The sequence below is a fragment of the Tachysurus fulvidraco genome, chromosome 2 (genome assembly GCF_022655615.1).
Source record: "Tachysurus fulvidraco isolate hzauxx_2018 chromosome 2, HZAU_PFXX_2.0, whole genome shotgun sequence".
NCBI classification, from domain to species: domain Eukaryota; kingdom Metazoa; phylum Chordata; class Actinopteri; order Siluriformes; family Bagridae; genus Tachysurus; species Tachysurus fulvidraco.
Genome location: NC_062519.1, coordinates 14,731,258 through 14,749,874, shown reverse-complemented (window position 1 = coordinate 14,749,874; position 18,617 = coordinate 14,731,258). Strand labels below are relative to the sequence as shown.

General features: G+C 41.1%; 1 protein-coding gene across 4 annotated transcripts in view; it reads left to right on the top strand.

Moving 5' to 3' along the window:
• ptprga (protein tyrosine phosphatase receptor type Ga) overlaps positions 1–18,617 on the top strand; it is a 259,894-nt gene that overhangs the window by 198,244 nt on the left and 43,033 nt on the right. For all 4 annotated transcript variants that reach the window (XM_027176416.2, XM_027176415.2, XM_027176417.2 and 1 more), the window contains 3 exons: positions 27–93; positions 8,941–9,098; positions 15,587–15,767. In XM_027176416.2, the coding sequence (XP_027032217.2) occupies positions 27–93; positions 8,941–9,098; positions 15,587–15,767 (406 nt within the window). The remainder of the gene's footprint in view (positions 1–26; positions 94–8,940; positions 9,099–15,586; positions 15,768–18,617) is intronic.

Genomic DNA, 18,617 nt, shown 5'->3' with positions numbered 1-18,617 from the left:
TCTCTCTCTCTCTCTCTCTCGCTCAGGTTGGACAGAAGGACAATCCTGCAGTAGACCCTATAATCCACGGACTGAGAGGAGTCGTGCATCACGGTGAGTAAATTAGCAGAGCAGTGGACAGCACCATATGGCTCAGGAGCTCTGTCACTTTCCCCGTCTCTTTAATGTTCTCCTTTATAGCTCTAAAGTTGAAGAAATCTCCCCATGCACATAATGTGCAAGAGCTTCTACATGCACACACCACACTGGCAATGTATTCTCTGGTTTTGTCCATTAACACCTTTTTAAAAAGACATCAAGTGGGATTTTATCTACAGTATATCTATAATTGTAACTGATAGGCCTACAGTTACAACCACTGACTGTGTAAAGCACCACTTCCTCGGCTCATACGTCCATCGTTAACTTGTACCTTCGCTGCCACTCTGTCAGACATATTGTAGAAATAAATCTAGCTAGGCTGGAATAATATCTTTTATTTGTCATCTGAGGACAAAACACTACAGCTAATTTTTATTAATGTTTTTTATTTACTTGTAGGTTTTGAAGAGGTATTTAGTTGACAAAAAACAGTATTAAAATACTAAGCAATATATCCCAAATCTTAGCCTAGCAGTGTATGCGGAAGCTTCGACAAACGTTTAACTAGAGATGTTTGTGAACGGTTTTACGTTGGCTAGACTAGTGATGTTTGTGGAAGTTTCGATGTAGGTTTTATTTTAGCAATGTATGCAGAAGGTTATACAAATGTTAGGCTAGCAACATATGCAGAAGGTAATACAAATGTTAGGCTAGCAACATATGCTGAAGGTTGTTCAAAGGTTAGGCTAGCAACATATGCTGAAGGTTATACAAATGTTAGGCTAGCAACATATGCTGAAGGTAATACAAATGTTAGGCTAGCAACATGCTGAAGGTTCTACAAAGGTTAGGCTAGCAACACATGCTGAAGGTTCTACAAAGGTTAGGCTAGCAACATATGCAGAAGGTAATACAAAGGTTAGGCTGGCAACATATGCTGAAGGTTCTACAAATGTTAGGCTAGCAACATATGCTGAAGGTAATACAAATGTTAGGCTAGCAACATATGCAGAAGGTTCTACAAAGGTTAGGCTAGCAACACATGCTGAAGGTTCTACAAAGGTTAGGCTAGCAGCATATGCTGAAGGTTCTACAAAGGTTAGGCTAGCAACATATGCAGAAGGTAATACAAAGGTTAGGCTAGCAACACATGCTGAAGGTTCTACAAAGGTTAGGCTAGCAACACATGCTGAAGGTTCTACAAAGGTTAGGCTAGCAACATATGCTGAATGTTCTACAAAGGTTAGGCTAGCAGCATATGCTGAAGGTTCTACAAAGGTTAGGCTAGCAACATGCAGAAGGTAATACAAAGGTTAGGCTAGCAACATATGCAGAAGGTAATACAAAGGTTAGGCTAGCAATATATGCTGAAGGTTCTACAAATGTTAGGCTAGCAACATATGCAGAAGGTTCTACAAATGTTAGGCTAGCAACATATGCAGAAGGTTCTACAAATGTTAAGCTAGCAACATATGCAGAAGGTTCTACAAAGGTTAGGCTAGCAACATATGCAGAAGGTAATACAAATGTTAGGCTAGCAACATATGCAGAAGGTTCTACAAAGGTTAGGCTAGCAACATATGCAGAAGGTAATACAAAGGTTAGGCTAGCAACATATGCAGAAGGTAATACAAAGGTTAGGCTGGCAACATATGCTGAAGGTAATACAAATGTTAGGCTAGCAACATATGCAGAAGGTTCTACAAAGGTTAGGCTAGCAACATATGCAGAAGGTTCTACAAAGGTTAGGCTAGCAACATATGCTGAAGGTTCTACAAAGGTTAGGCTAGCAGCATATGCTGAAGGTTCTACAAAGGTTAGGCTAGCAACATATGCAGAAGGTAATACAAAGGTTAGGCTAGCAACACATGCTGAAGGTTCTACAAAGGTTAGGCTAGCAACACATGCTGAAGGTTCTACAAAGGTTAGGCTAGCAACATATGCTGAATGTTCTACAAAGGTTAGGCTAGCAGCATATGCTGAAGGTTCTACAAAGGTTAGGCTAGCAACATATGCAGAAGGTAATACAAAGGTTAGGCTAGCAACATATGCAGAAGGTAATACAAAGGTTAGGCTAGCAATATATGCTGAAGGTTCTACAAATGTTAGGCTAGCAACATATGCAGAAGGTTCTACAAATGTTAGGCTAGCAACATATGCAGAAGGTTCTACAAATGTTAGGCTAGCAACATATGCAGAAGGTTCTACAAAGGTTAGGCTAGCAACATATGCAGAAGGTAATACAAAGGTTAGGCTAGCAACATATGCAGAAGGTTCTACAAATGTTAGGCTAGCAACATATGCAGAAGGTAATACAAATGTTAGGCTAGCAACATATGCAGAAGGTTCTACAAAGGTTAGGCTAGCAACATATATGCTGAAGGTTCTACAAAGGTTAGGCTAGCAACATATATGCTGAAGGTTCTACAAAGGTTAGGCTAGCAACATATTTGCTGAAGGTTCTACAAAGGTTAGGCTAGCAACATATATGCTGAAGGTTCTACAAAGGTCAGGAGCTTTAATGAACAGTCCTCTGTAGCATGGTTGTGCATAAAGTCTGTATATCATGAGAGGTCAGGATATCAAGGTTTCTTAGATTCACGTTGGAGGACCTGACTTTAGTGTTTGCCTTAACCTACCACACAGCCTTGATAAATAAATGATGAGTCGGATTGTGTGTGCTAGTGTAGGGAATCTGCTAAATGGTGTAACTCACAGGTGCTGCCTTTGTTTTAGACAGAAATAGCATGTGACCAACAGGTCAAGCACAATAAACACACTGCTACAACTGCATGGTGCATGATGTTTTCCAGGCCAGAAACACTCCAAAGTTACTCATGCTTTTTTGTTTATGTACCAAGTCCACTGACTCAGACAGCATTAGCCCTGTGATGCTGCTGATGCTGCTGCTGCTGCTGCTGCTCTGAAACGGATGACTAACAGGACGATGATGACGATGAGTCATGAGGTTTGGTTGAGAAAGTAAAGATTTGTTGTGCAGGATGTTGATCAGTGTGAGCGTGTGTTCACGGATGAATAAAGTCTGGCACACACACGAACACCACACACACACACACACATACACACATAAAAATCTGCTGTGTGACTAAGGCCATGCAGCCTGTGTAGATCATTTAAATGCTAAATACAAATGCAGTTATAAGGAGAAGTTATATAGTGTATAGACGTTTCACTGTATAGCCGAAACCCGAAGATGATCAATGTGATCAAAAACTGTGTCTCACTCTCTCTCTGATTGGTTGTCTTCACATTGCTTTATATAATGGCTCCGCCCACCTCACTTCATCAGTGTTTCGTCCATTTGCTTTCTGTCATGCGATTATGGAGCGGCTGTGTGTGTGTGCGTGCGTGCGTGCGTGCGTGCGTGCGTGCGTGCGTGCGTGCGTGCGTGCGAGAGAGAGAGAGAGAGAGAGAGAGAGAGAGAGAGAGAGAGAGAGACTACCAAAAGGTCAAAAGTCTTTTTCAACATCCTGCTTAGAATTTTGCAGAAGTAGACTGGCAGAGCAAGACTGAAATGAACATATGGATGTTGTTGATGAGTGACCTCCAAAAAAGCTGTCCCTTTCTCAGGCAGTTAAAAGCATGAATGCACTCAATAACATCCTGGCCTGCAAGTCAGAGAGCCATGCCAAGTGAGAGAGAGAGAGAGAGAGAGAGAGTGTGTGTGTGTGTGTGTGATGGAGAGAGCAAGGCAAAGTCGCAGTGAAGTTGTGTCAAAGCTGCTAACAGGAGATTAGCTGCAGCGTGTAGTAGAAACAGCTGCTACTGTCAGCCATTGGTGAAGCCGCGTTATGAGTACAGGACAATGACGAACGCTGATGCCGATGCTGATGATGATTGCTGGGATGCTACCAGAAGTGGTTGTTAAGACGACGGCGGGATGAATTTGTTTTCTCCGGCCGTAGATGATGTTGATGTTAGTAATCAGCTTGTTGGCAGTGAGGATGGATGTAATGGATGATCATAATGCGGGTTAAGGTGCAGGTTATGGCGCAGATGTGTGACGAGGCTATTATCTGGCCTGTTGTTTGCGTAGTCGGATGTAATTTCTCCGTTGGTTCTGACGTGTGTAGGAAACAGGATGACGGTGATGAAGACTGATGAAGACTTTCGGGCTTTTAGAGGTGCAAATTCATATAGCATGCTGTCTTGGGTGAGTGGATGTAGGTATAGCGTGTGTTTGTGTGTGTGTGTGTGTGTGTGTGTGTGTGTGTGTGTGTGTGTGTGTGTGTGTGTGTGTGTGTGTGTGTGTGTGTGTGTGTGTGTGTTTGGTCTCAGCAGGCTCCAGTAGGGGGTATGATGTGGGTGTGTGTGTCTGCCTGTGTTCTAGACAGATCTCAGCAGGGGGTCTGCGCAGACACAGACACAGCAATTTTTGCACTATGACACACATTCACACACACTTTCAGCCCTGTCACTCCACACACTCGCAGAACCAGTCAGCATGAAGTAGTTTATATAAATCACCTAATACTGTATATGTCTATCACTCCGTAATGTCTGTGTATGATGACAGAATGAAAAGACGGCAGGATAAAACCAAAGCCGTTGCATGCTTGTAAGTGATATTACTTTAATAAAAAATAATAATAATAATAATGTGGATAGATTTTAGAAATTGTTTTTTAGGCGTGTTGTATTTTCCATTATTTTCCACCCCATGTACAGTAGTGATCATATATGGTGAACACAGCGGTTTGGAATTCCCCCGAATATGAGTCCGCTATGACGTGAAGCTGAAGATAGAGCCCTGCTAACTTAGCAGAAATATTACCATCAAGAAAAATATACACAGATCAGTTTTCTGATCAAAAGCGACACAATTTGTACCTTTCATGGCTCGAAAGCAAATTCAGAATGCAGCTCTAGTGCTGACATTCATTATGATCGGATTAATATTCAGGTACATTTAAATACTAACATCTTTATAGACTCTGACTGTGTACTCAGTATGCACACACACACACACACACACACACACACACATACACGCGCAGTGCAGATGGAAAGCCCTGCACAGCCCAGTTGTTTGCTTCTCTGCTCATGCGTTCATTTCTCACTGTAGTCTTGCTTAATATTTAAGCACTCTTTAGGACAGGAGAACACTGTCCGTAAGAGAAGTCCCTCGCCGGCAGACGCACTCCGTGGACTGAATTTGTCATTCGGTGCATTTGAACCTGAGTGTAGAAGCGTGAATATACTCCTGGGCCGTGTCTCGGTTTAAACTTTAATGCCTGCACGAATGCTTTGTTCTCTCACCATGTAAGCTTCACTATGACTCCAGGCTCAGATCGTACTGTAGTGCCGCTCGTACAATCCTTCCATACTCAATTCTAATGAAACGTAATGTCGTTTGATTCATTATGTAACGCTCAGAATTAATAACAGATGAATTGGTATATATTTCAGAATAAATTTCCAGACCATTGTATTTGTAATTATACAAATATACTGCATACATTTGGCTGGAGGAAGTTCAACGTTTCTGGATACTGTTTATAAATTTTTAGCAGCGTAACACACTCAGAGGAAAACGATATTTGCCCTCTTCCACATACATGAACTTACCCACGCCTACGGTTAGATAGCATTGCTCCGATTGACAGGGGAGAGAGCGTGTGGCATCCGTCCCACTCAGTAAGCAAGGCCAATTTTGCTCTCTTGGACTCCTGGCTACGGATTGCTGCGGCATGTAAAACGCCTTGACGAATATGAATAGCGGATCTTGCCAGAACATCTCTCTCTAAACAAATGATTCATCACCATGACACCCTGAAATGATTCATTAACTCATTAGAATTGTCAACAAACACCATGTTACATATGAAATTCAGCAGTTATTCCCAGGCATGTTTTGTTGCTTTGCTTCATAAGCGTTAAAGAAGCAAACTGACCTTGCTGTATGTTAATATTCACTCCTACGCTGTAGAGGAATCCTTTTTTTCTCCACGGTTACTTATGCAATATGACATGCAATCAAGAGAACACTGACAAACTGATCAGAAAAATCATATGTTTTCATGTGAGTCTTTGGAGCTGCAGCTGTGATGCTCATGCTGTATAGTCTGCCTGGATATGTATATGTTTTAAAGAGAGATTCGTTGGCTTGCTACTTTGGTTACAGTTCCGCGGTTAGGGAATTTTTGCCCCGTGGCTCTGAGTGTGTGCATGTGTGTGTCTGTATATGTGTGTCTCCAGTCTCATCCATTACCATGCCACTGAGCCACAGCCTCTCTTTCTCCCTCTCTTAGTCTTCTTCACTCCAGTTGCTCACCTCCTGTGTAATCTCATGTGGATTGCCATTCATTCAACCCTAACTCTAATATTCACACAGCAAAAACACATTAGCATAGCCACTTAAACACACTCCGAGCACCCCATACATCTTAATGATTTCCTCCACACCTCGTCGCCACCTCCTGCTGTCCGATTCAGTGAGAAATTAGAGCACCGTCAATAACAAGCGTCCAAGCCGGGAGTCTGTTAGATGGTAAATTAAATCTGGCTGACCTTTAACCCTTTGAAGATAGCTTATATGTTTAACCTGTGTAATATTTATTAAATATATAAGGATTCTAGGATATATGCAAATCAATCATAACTCCATTTGATGTGAAATAAATGCTCTGGCTATAAAAACAAGGGAAGAACAACATAAACTGTGTTAGTAAGGTGCTGGGAAACCATGAGCTGCCAAAACATCTTTAATGCTCCTTAGAGATAGTTTAATATGTCTCAGGAACTTCACTCAATGGTTCAACTTCCAAAAGATATTCCTGCGGTTAATGATTTGATGATGATGATGATAGAACGGGGGCATAGAAGCCGTTATTATCACCACATATACATTACAGCAAAGTGGAATTCTTTTCTTCTCATACCCCACACAGCGCCCCTGGAGCAGGGAGGGTTGAGGGCCTTGCTCAAGGGCCCAGCAGTGGCAGCTTGGCTGTGCTGGGCCTTGAAACCCGATCCGCCGATCAACAACCCAGAGCCTTAACCAGTTGAGCCACCACTGCCCCATGATGATGATGATGATGATGATGATCATGGTTACAAGCTGGAACATCACCCCAGAATCTCCCACAAGTGTCTAGTGTTCAATTTTTTCGATATCCATTGAGTGTGAAGGCCATCAAACGATTTACTGAGGTCTTATACCCTGTGGGTGGGGGCGGGGTCATCCTGAAAGAGGCCACTCCCATAGGAAATATTCTTTCAAAGGTCAGGGACGCAAACGACAGCAGTTTTTTAGAGCTAACATTTTTTTCTATTAGACTGTTACTCTTGTCCAGTTCTTCACTCTGCGGCTTTGGCTTTATAATCCTGACTGCTGTGATTAAATAGGACATGACATATGCAGTAGCTTTTATCTGCTGCTAAACCCTTTTGAACATGATTCTCTATTGTAGCCTTTGGTTTGGTTTTTTTTTTTTTTCATTTGAACTCAGGGTTAGTGATTTGACAAGCTGTGCTTACATCACTATGGCTCAAATTTCCTCTGCCCTGTTCTAATCTCCATAGCCGGCAAAGAAAATTGAAAACATCAACCCCTAAATAACAAACCCTAAAGATCTGCTCATTTGAAAGATCTTCGTTTCATGAAACCAGGCTGAACACATGCGCTCACGGATTCAAACGCTCGTGGTGATGAGAAAGTCACAGGCTGCATCCTCTGTAGAAACGGTCAGCTTTTTGCTATTGATCATGTGTCATTTCAGGGAAGGTCAACAGCCACGGGAAAAAAAAAAAAAGGCGAGAAGCTCCTGCAGCATCGATAGTCAAACATCCAGCTACCATTCTCTCTATATATAGATATGTAAAGATTTTTGCTTTATCTGTTTTGTTTGGAGATACGGAATAAATTATTTAAATTTACCAACCTGCACCTCTAAATCTTAACACAGCATGTTAGGCAAGTTTTTAAAAAGCCTCACAAATGACAACCTCAGGAAGGGCAACTTTTTAAATTTTGCATTTTTGTAGGATACAAATTCCACCCCAAGTCTCTGCATTCGATTTAAAAGTATAAAAAAAATTCATACTTTTGTTTCACACTAAAGCTAATGTTTTCCAATCTCAGCTCAGTAGTTATCAGCAAGGGGATTATTCTTCAAATTGTCAGATTATTCTTCTAATATTAAACAAGCAATTCGAATTGCTTGTTTAATATTAGCAACTGAGCCAATATTCTGCTGACTGGCATAAAATAGGTCAGTCAGTCTTCTTTAAAAAAAAAAAAAAAAAAAAAAGATCTTATCTTATATAATCCAGTGTCAAAGAGTTCCAGACACCAGCTATAGGACCACATGACTGCTCAAGTTCATATCTCTCTACTGAAAATGTCAGAACTCTGTATAATGCATGCGAGTTTCCAGTCCTTTGGTTCACAAGGAAGTCAAAGCATCCATAAAAGTTTTATAATAAATAAATGTTGCAACAAAAAAGTGTCACTGAGCCTAGTGCTTAGGTTAGATAAGAAAGGTTAATGCATCATCGGCTTATCAAATCCCAGCATGAGTGTAAAGTGGTTTATTAAGGCAGAAAAATGAAAAACTGAGGTTTAGCTCGGTACGACACGGTATTACAATATTCATACATTATCACAGGTTCTTACTGCAGTTTAAGTTGTTCCTCCTGTTCTGAAACATCCTGTGCCTCTAAAAACTTTGGTAATGAATCCGGAATGTTTTCACCAACTCCTGCTCTTATTGCATTTTTCCCCCACTATTCCAATATATATCCAGTGTAAAGTTTACCCATATGCTCTCCTTAAACATTATTATTATTATTATTATTATTACCATATTCTAACAATATATTCTTTCTTCTTCTCAGAAAAAGAGACATTTCTCGAGCCTTTTGTGCTGAGGGACCTGTTGCCATCTTCTATTGGCAGTTATTACCGGTACATTGGCTCTCTCACTACTCCTCCCTGCAGTAAAGTAGTGGAGTGGATTGTCTTCAGCCGGCCCGTCTTCCTGTCCTACAGACAGGTAAGTCTGTGTCTGTGTGTCACACAAAAAATATTTTTTTGTTGATTTTGATTTGTTTTGTGTATTTTGCCACTCCTGGCTGGCTCGCTCAAAGCTTGGGTCTGTAAATTAAAACCAAATTTTCAGAGATTTAAAATAGATGTCAGGAATTTAATATGAAAGGTGTGTATATATGTGTGTGTGTGTGTGTGTGTGTGTGTATAAATGAAATTTATATAAATATAAAATTTAAAAAATATTTAATTTTGTCTTTAGTGACTGGCTGGCTTCTCAGTTGTTAGATTTTTAAACGAGACATCTAGTAGTAGACAAGATGTCTAAGCTGTAAGTCATCGAAGCTGTCATTAAGAAACTGAGATGTTCACAGAATAAAGTTGCTGTCCTGATGGGTATAGTTTCCAAACCTTACTTATCTTGCTACATTAGGTGTGTTCGCTGAGTTTGCAACAAAATTCTGCAGGCTAGTAAATGCCTTACGAAATGAATAGCACTTAAGAATAAGAGGCAGACCACGCTGTGGATCTTTCTAATTATCTGTGATCACAAACACAATCTCAAACTCATTCTCAAACTCATTTCATTCTCTTTCATCTGCTGTTCTTTCTCTCTTTATCTCCTGCTCGTTCAATTCTCTCTAGTGTGCTCCTCGCATCCACATCAAGGACGTACATAAAAATGCAAGTTGGTAGATAATCCCATACTCCTGCACTTGTTAATTGATGCAGGCGGCTCACATAGTGAGCTGTACACCGCTCTGTAATAATGGAAACAAACAGCCGTAGGAAGCTGTGTGATGGAGCGTTAACTAGAAGACCCGGGGCCTCCAACCACCCTCCACCCACCCTCTCCTCCTCTGCACCCTCCTCTTCAACACAGAGAGTGTTTGGCTTAAACTCTAATGAGCTGAAATGAGTTTGCTTAGGGAGCGCGACGAAAGCAGGCCAAGTGTGGATGACGAATTCAGCTGATTTGTGTGAGCACACCGAGTAAGACAGAGACACAAGAAGGAGGAGGAAGAGGATGATGAGATAGAGGAGGACGAAGCTACCGGGGTGGTCCAGAATCACACACTCATATTTGGCAAGGAGAAAAGATAGAATCAGTCTATCAGCCGGACAGCTAGTGTCAGCAAGGGGGGGACAGAAAGGATGAAACTGAGAAGACCAAAAGAGTAAATGTAATAAAAATAAACGGCACGGAAAACACAGATCTGTTCTAAAATTCAATCGTATATAAAACTGTAACTGTGGAAACGAGCATAAATAAATAACAGTTTAGGCAAGGACTACATTTACACTTTCCTATTGCATTTACTTGAAAATTTTAATTAGCTACAGAATCTATGGTGGTGGTGGTTGTTGTTGTTGTTGTTGTTGTTGTTGTTGTTGTAAAAAATGAAACAAAAAAAAAGATTACTGAGTCACAGGACAAAAGACACCCCTGTAATTGGATATTCCTGAGCAGCTGGGAGGCTGTGAGACAATCCTGTAATAGTCATTCACATTCAGTGCCGTGTGTCAGGGGGTTGAGTCAGAATCGAAGGAAAATTTCACACACTGACTCGGATACATCAAGCATCAACTTCAGGCAAAACTGATGTCCCAATATTTCTTACTTTGAGACATTTAATTTATTTAGTTTCTTGCTAAACATTTATTTGTTTTCTACTTAGACTGGAAGCTCGTGAATGAATGGCATTGGTTTATCCTTGAGCTCATCCTACTAACGCTGCTTTTGACTTAACTCGGACGTACAGTATTAAGGGGGAAATCGGAAATCCGTAAGCGCTGTTTTCTGGCTTTCCCAGTAAGAATTCCAAGTTGAGGAGCTGTTTTTTTTTCCCTAATCCGAGGTACGAGATGTGGCGAAACACAGCAGAAGACATCCGAAGTGTGTGCATTAATCTAAGCTTAAGCTAACATGCTAACTATACCAGACTAACATGCATGACAAGCTAGAGAACAAAATACACATAACATATTTTAGAAATTTAGATGTTTTCACAGACTACCCCGAGTTATTTCATGTCTGTTGGTATCTCTGAGACGTTTCACACCTACACTGCAGTGTGCTATTAGCTCACACCAGAACCACCAAGAGACCTTTGTTCTTTCACTGTCAAGCTGACATGCTCAATAAAGCTTTTTATTCTGTTATATGTAGGAACACATCATGTAATTATATCCTCCGATTTCTGCATCCCAAACTTTTTGTTGTTTTTTACTTGAGAGGATGAAATCCTAAAATCTTATATTGAGCATGTAAACAACAAGATCCATAATAATTAATGGCACCATAGGTTTAAAAAAAAAAAGAATATGGATTTATTTCATGCCTTTCAATTAAAAACACATTGCAGAAGGGATTTATGGGAAGTTACTGAAATATCACCGAAGCTAACGGATCGTTTTACGTTCACAAGAATTATTATTCACAGCCAAAATCTCTTTCAGTGATTCTTTTGCGAGAGGCAGAGTTTTTATTTAGTTTCCCATTTATTTCATGTTGTACAAGACCCAGAGAAAGAAAAAGAGAGAGAGAGAGAGAGAGAGAGAGAGAGAGAGAGAGAGAGAGAGAGAAATGAGATGCAAAAAGAGTCTTTGACTTGGGCTGGCCCACAGCCTTTTATAACAAGGCGAGATTTTTCCATCCTTTTTCCTCCAGTTAGTGGCCATTAGGAGGTCATTTTAAGCGATTGACACTAGGAGCGTTTTTGTCCTCTCGTTTTCCTCCTGTGATTTGGTTTGAAAGAAACAGATAAAAGCAGCTATGAAAGATGACGACGGCTGTGCTGCCTCTCTCTTTTTTTTTTTTTGCTGTTTTTTTTTGCCTTCCTCTCTGTCTCTCTGTCTCTCTCCTTTGTTGCTGATGAGTCAGGGAAGTAGGTCACAGCGAGCGACAGGCGTAGCTCAGAGGTACTTTTAGCGCAGATCGATGCATTCTTTCTCGCACAGGTCTGACACACAGCTCAGTCTGGTACACATACACACACACTCATATATAAGAATATTGTGACATCTACTCACATCTGTGCGTATGGTGTGGCTTCTCATCAAGGATTCTTAGACTTTTCTCGCTTCACTTTTCTCACTTCAGGATTATTGTTCCACTAAGCTGTTTACCTCAGAGGCTTAAGCCATATTTCAGACTCACAGATTGTGATTAGGAGATTATCTCTCATCGCTGCATACAAACACAAGGCTAGAGGAGCTGGAGCTTGGATTTATATCTTGGTGGGGATCAAAGTTCTCGAAAAGATATTAACACGAAACACTTCTGATATCGTGGAGATGTGTGGCTCGTTTTTAATTAAACTAAAAACCTAAAAAGTGCCAAAGGGTGGGTTTTTTGGTTACTGAGGTTGGATTAAGATGCTGCAAAGCATTAATTAAGGAAGCTGTATTTATAATTGTGTCACTGGAAGATCCTCAGATATTAAAAAGAAAAACAGGAGCGTATGAGGTGAGCTCGGCTTGATAAGGATGCTAAATTGAGATTTAGGGACTGAGCACAAACAATGGATAAAGAAGCTCAGCACACACACACACACACACACATACACACACACACACACGTACACACACACACACACACACACATCCATTATTCCTTTTGTCCACTTTCGTCACCAAACCACTTTTGTTCTTGTAACAGAAAGTGGAGATATAACAGACTTTCATTACCATGACAACAGCTCAAGCTAATTATTTTCATAACCACAATTTATTAAAAAAAAATTGTGATAAGGTTTACAAAATATCCCAACATCTGTTTTGCAGACAAGCTGGAAACGGGCCGTAATTCTAACGCTCACAGAAATATATAGATGCAACATTACAACTTTACAGGCGACTTGGAAAACTGTTCAATTTTCTGTTCAGTACTAAAAACCTGAATCTGATAACATTTCAGAGGAAACATGTCACAGGTTCGAAGTCATCAAGCTGAGTCTCTTTTTTCGAGAGAGAGAGAGAGAGAGAGAGAGAGAGAGAGAGAGAGAGAGAGAGAGAGAGAGAGAGAGAGAGAGAGAGAGATGTATGGACAGAGAGGAAGTGCTTGACAAAGCTGCTGATGATGGAGGTGCTTTTGTCTGACGGTTGTGGCCGGTGTGGTGTTCCACCTGGCCGATGCTTTCCTTTCATACCTGCTCTCTGACTCGCTCGGTCTTCATGAAAGAGGAGTCGTTTAGGAACGAGTGCAAGATGAGTAAATAAGATTGGAGGAAGGGGATTTAGGCAGAATAAATCCTAGACTGAGATTCATCTGATCTATATATCTATTCAGCCTCTGGAGGCCTGTTAGAGGGCAATGCTTACAAGTGCCGGTACACACACACACACATACACATATTTCTGCTGTGCTCATATACCTGTTTTATTTCCTAGATATCTCCTCTCTTTCTCTCTCTCTCTCTCTCTCTCTCTCTCTCTCACACACACACACACACACACACACACACACACACACACACACACACACCAAACACCAGTTTATGTTTTACACAACCAGTATTCGTTTTACACAACCTATATGTTTTACACAACCATTATATACAATTAAATTAAAATAAATAATTTTAATTTAATTGTATTTAAACATGCCTTTATAACTCACTATAAAGCTAAATCAATGAGAACCCTGAGCTTGTTTCTTTACAACGAGACGGTTCTATCTGGGGTAATAGGAGACAATGACACCCGAAGTGTGTTGCTTATGTCCAGTTTATTCCGTTGTTCTGTTTTGGTTGCCATCACTGAGAAAACATGCTTCACACAGATAGCATGTCGGAAATGGCAATAGGGGTGTAAGTGCTGTGGTGACAATCTCAGGGTATTCCGCCATGACTTTAATCCAGACTTTCTAACGACGTCTGTTTCGTGCTCATTTTTGCTAATTTGTGGGTTAAATTTGAGCAAACAGAATATACACATACACCAAGCACTGTTAAACATGACAAAGTACCGGTGAACAGCGAGAAGAGCAATACACACCTTCTCTCCACCAAAGCTACAACACCACTGCTGCTTGCAGCCGCTCAGCTCCAGACGTCACCTAAACCCGGCCCGATATCACGATATTTTGCGCATGCGCGGTATTGGTGCGGCTTTATGTGACGTCTCTCAGCTCCCAGTTAACCTCTCGTCCATGGAAAGTCGCACAAACCCGAGAGAAATACACCACAGTAAATAAAATGGAAATAATTTAATGTTCCTTGGGCGGCCCGGTACAATTTGGTCCACTGACCGGTACCGGGGGTCCCCGGGGGTTGGGGAACACTGCTTTACACAACCAGTATATGGATTATACAACCAGTATATGGATTATACAACCAGTATATTGATTACACAACCAGTTTATGTTTTACACAACCAATATATTGATTACACAACCAGTACATGTTTACACAAGGCGAACTGGTGAAGTCTTCTGCAGATTCAGTGTTAATCAGATTACAGTCATTTATCTACGGATTACTTTATTATATTGTTTTAATCCCAGTTGGTTCGCTCTAATATGTTAATATACAGCGTGCACTCATAAACTGCTCGATAGCTCTCATTACAGCCATTAACCATCTATCCCCAGGTTTGCTCTTCATAGCAAAGATGTATTAAATTACCATAACACCTCGCTGATGTTTTACGCAGCCCAGACTTCCTAAAAGTTCTAAAAGAGGTCAATCCAGAATGATTTTTATTTTGTTTGTAATAAAAATTTGTGAAACTTTCAGGCGAACTTTCCGAAATACATATGTGGCGAAAGTGTTAATCATCTGCTATCTGGGAAAGCGTCTCTTTAAACAGACACGTGCTTCTGCTAATCTGCTTTCTACCGTGCATTTAAGGCAACACGTTTGTTTGTGTGATCAATCCGGAATCAATCAGATTATAATCTCATTTTATCATTTATGGATGAAATGACATTTTCAGACACTATTATTATTGAGGTGACATGCCGGGTAGCATCATCATAGCTTCATACCTCCAGGACCTGCGGTTCGATCCTGAACTCAGGTCACGGTTCTTACAGTGTAAGAAATGAAAGAAAGGAAAAGTGATTATATGGATCCTAAATCGGAACAGAAACAGATTAGGTCCGATAATAAGGCATGAATAGATAGACAGACAGATGGACGAATAAATAACTGATCCCCCACGATCGTCCCACAAAAAAGGTGTGAAGGTGTGCAGATTGAGTGATTAATCCCCACAAGAGGGCACTGTCTAACAATGATGGGATTAAACTATACACTATGGCGAAAAGATGGCGAAAAAGCAACAGATGAGCCTGAAACCAGGACGTGGGCGTTGCGTTTGAACATTATGTACTTTCTGGTTTTCTGAAGCAAATTGAAGCAGAGCTGTTTAGCAAGTTTCTAAGGTTAGAATAAGATTATTTATTTTTATGTAAATATGGTTGCCATGGTGACTTCTTTATACCGCATTGACACTGTAATGTCTGTCTTTTTGTCTCTGTCTCTCTCACAGTTAGAGGCATTCTACTCCATCTTTACCACCGAGCAGCAGGACCATGTGAAGTCAGTGGAGTACCTGCGCAATAACGTCCGCCCGCTGCAGAGTCTGGACAACCGGGAAGTGTACAAATCTGCCGTCAAGGACGCCTGGCTGCCATATCTGACTGATCCCTACAGCACGGAGTCCTCCAAAGGTCTGAGGACTTCTCTGAGACATATCACTGTGTGGGGATGTGGTAGCCTAGTGGTAAATGTTGTAAGTTGAATCCCAGGTCTACAAAGCTGCCACACCTGGGCCCCTGAGCAAGGCCCTTAACCCTCAATTGCTCAGTTGTATAAAAAAAAGTCGCTCTGGATAAGGGCGTCTGCCAAGTGTCATAAATGTAAATGTGCGTGTGTGTGAGATAGAGGTATGTAGAGAGAGAGCGAGAGAGAGAAAGAGTGTGTGCATGTGTGTGTGTGCAAGATAGAGATATGTAGAGAGAGAGATTTTGTGCGTGTGTGTGTGTGTGTGTGTGAGAGAGAGAGAGGTATGTAGAGAGAGTGTGTGTGTTTGAGTACAACTAGCAAGCATTTCTTCAATGACGTGTGTGTGTGTGTGTGTGTGTGTGTGTGTGTGTGTGTGTGTGTGTGTGTGTGTGTGTGTGTGTGTGTGTGTGTGCGTAATAGAGGTATCTAGAGAGAGAGAGAAAGTGTGAGCGTGTTTGAGTATAACTAGCAAACATTTCTTCAATGACAAGGGATTGTGTGTGTGTGTGTGTGTGTGTGTGTGTGTGTGTGTGTGTGTGTGTGTGTGTGTGTGTGTGTGTGCGAGCACACGCGGACACGTTGCCCTTGAAAAGCTGCAGTCCAGTGCCTTTCCTGCGAGAGTGTACTGCCGTCATGCAGGGAGGGAGAGAGAGGGGGACTGGCTGGGTTAAGATGGACTGCATAACAACACACCATATGCTACCTACACTCTCTCTCTCTCTCTCTCTCTCTCTCTCTCTCTCTCTCTCTCTCTCTCACACACACACACACACACACACACACACACACTCTCGCTCCTTCTTTCTTTCTCTCTCACACAGAGTTGCAGTCACATCTACTAATAAGACTCCAAAAGACTTCTAAAGACCTCTCTCTCTCTCTCTCTCTCTCTCTCTCTCTCTCTCTCTCTCTCTCTCTCTCAAATCATTCTAGAGCTTTGAAGGTGAAACTTCACTTTAAAAATACACCAGAAAATGTTATTTTGCACTATTCTAAATAATATATGCAAATGAATGGCGTTTAATGCCTAAGAACTAAAAATAGTCTAAAGATGTTTAAAAATCACTTCTCTCTCGCTTGCTCTTTCTCTCTCTCGCTCTCTCTCTCTCTCTCTCTCTCTCTCTCTCTCTCTATACAGGATATACAGGATAAAGCATGTATGTACACATACGTGTATGTGCAAACACACACCTGTTTAACATGTAAACAGAAATAAAACACAGAAAAAGAGTTGGTGTGCATCACACTGTGTACACACTCTCTATCTCTCTCTCCCCTTAACACACACACACACACACACACATATACATACTGCATATATCAGTAGAATATACAGAGGAATAAAGCACATGAAAGACACTGAATCTGTGCATGAGGTTTACAGAAGCATCTTTGTAGTTCTTTGTAGTTGGCTCACGTTTGCGCCGCTTGCAGGCGCTTCACGGCGAGATAACGATAGCTCAGTCCCTCACGGCTCCTCCGTCCATCACCTCAAACACACTGTATTTTTTTTCCCAGTTTCTTGATGTGTTATGATTTATGTCTCTCTACATTGTTAAAGAAGTACTTCAGCCTAATTTGTCGCATTAGTACTAGCATTTCTGTAATTATAACGGCCGATGTTTTCTCTCCGTAATGACAAAATCGTAATAATGATTGACTCAGAAGTCGCAGGGCGGTTGTTGATGAAGACACTTAAAGATGAGGTGCAGGTTATGGGAAAACTCTGAAATATTTCGTTCTCTCTTCGAGTGTTTTTTCGTCAGACTAATCAGAGTTTGCGTGGCCAAAACCTCGTGTCATTCCGCATGCTTGAACTCAGCTCAAGGCCCGATTCTCCCGCCTCCTCATCCCCGCTCACTCAGACGTTTCCACAACGCACTTTAAAATCATACCAAACACACCAACATGGCCTGGAGCAACCTCGAGGCTCTAATCAGCCTCAGAATTAAATTCAGTGCTAAGAAATAATTCAGGAACAAAAGCAAAAGAAAAGGAGCTTATTTTATCCTCGACATCGTGTGCAAGCTTCAGCCTGGCAGGATGTCAAAAACATTTCGAATGCGATTCAGGAAGAACGGAGGCGATGGTACGCAGAGGTGGTAGTTCAGAAGCAGGCAGCGTAAAGGAGGGATATATGGAGGCGTATCAAGGGAGACCTGGAGGCTGGGGTGGAGCGCTCATGCTATATGTCAAAGCATATCATCAGATCAGAAAAGAGAGAACAGCGTGTGGTCATGGCACCAAAGCCATGTCTGATAACTATACACACGTCTGATTACTGCTATTGAAGTGATATTTCAACTTCAAGCCGGATATGAAAAAAATCTCAAAAAAGCACCGCGCGTGTCCGCTCTTCCAGGATTTGCCACTTTTTGATGCCTCAAGTCTCACAAGCGTGACAAGGTTTTATTAAAACTGAGACACCGGCAACGATTTTATTAAAGCCGAATCGTGCTCGAGCTGTGAAGGTGAAACATCACTTTTTACCTCTGAACATGTTATTTTACACTTATTATAAGTAATATATGTAAATGAATAAAGTGTTTAATGCCGAAGAACTAAAAATGGACTAAAGATCTCTAAAATCTTTTTAAACGTTTATCGTAGGTCGAGACAAAGAGCGTTTCTACTGAGTTACATAATCACAGCTATTGACAGCTATATAGCATAAGAGTCTGTTTTTTTTTTTAATTCACTATTCAAAAGAGGAATTATTGTACAGTCTGAGTGCAGAGTTTCGATTTTATTAATCTGACAAATAGTTGTATTCAAAGCAGAATAAAAGTAGTGCA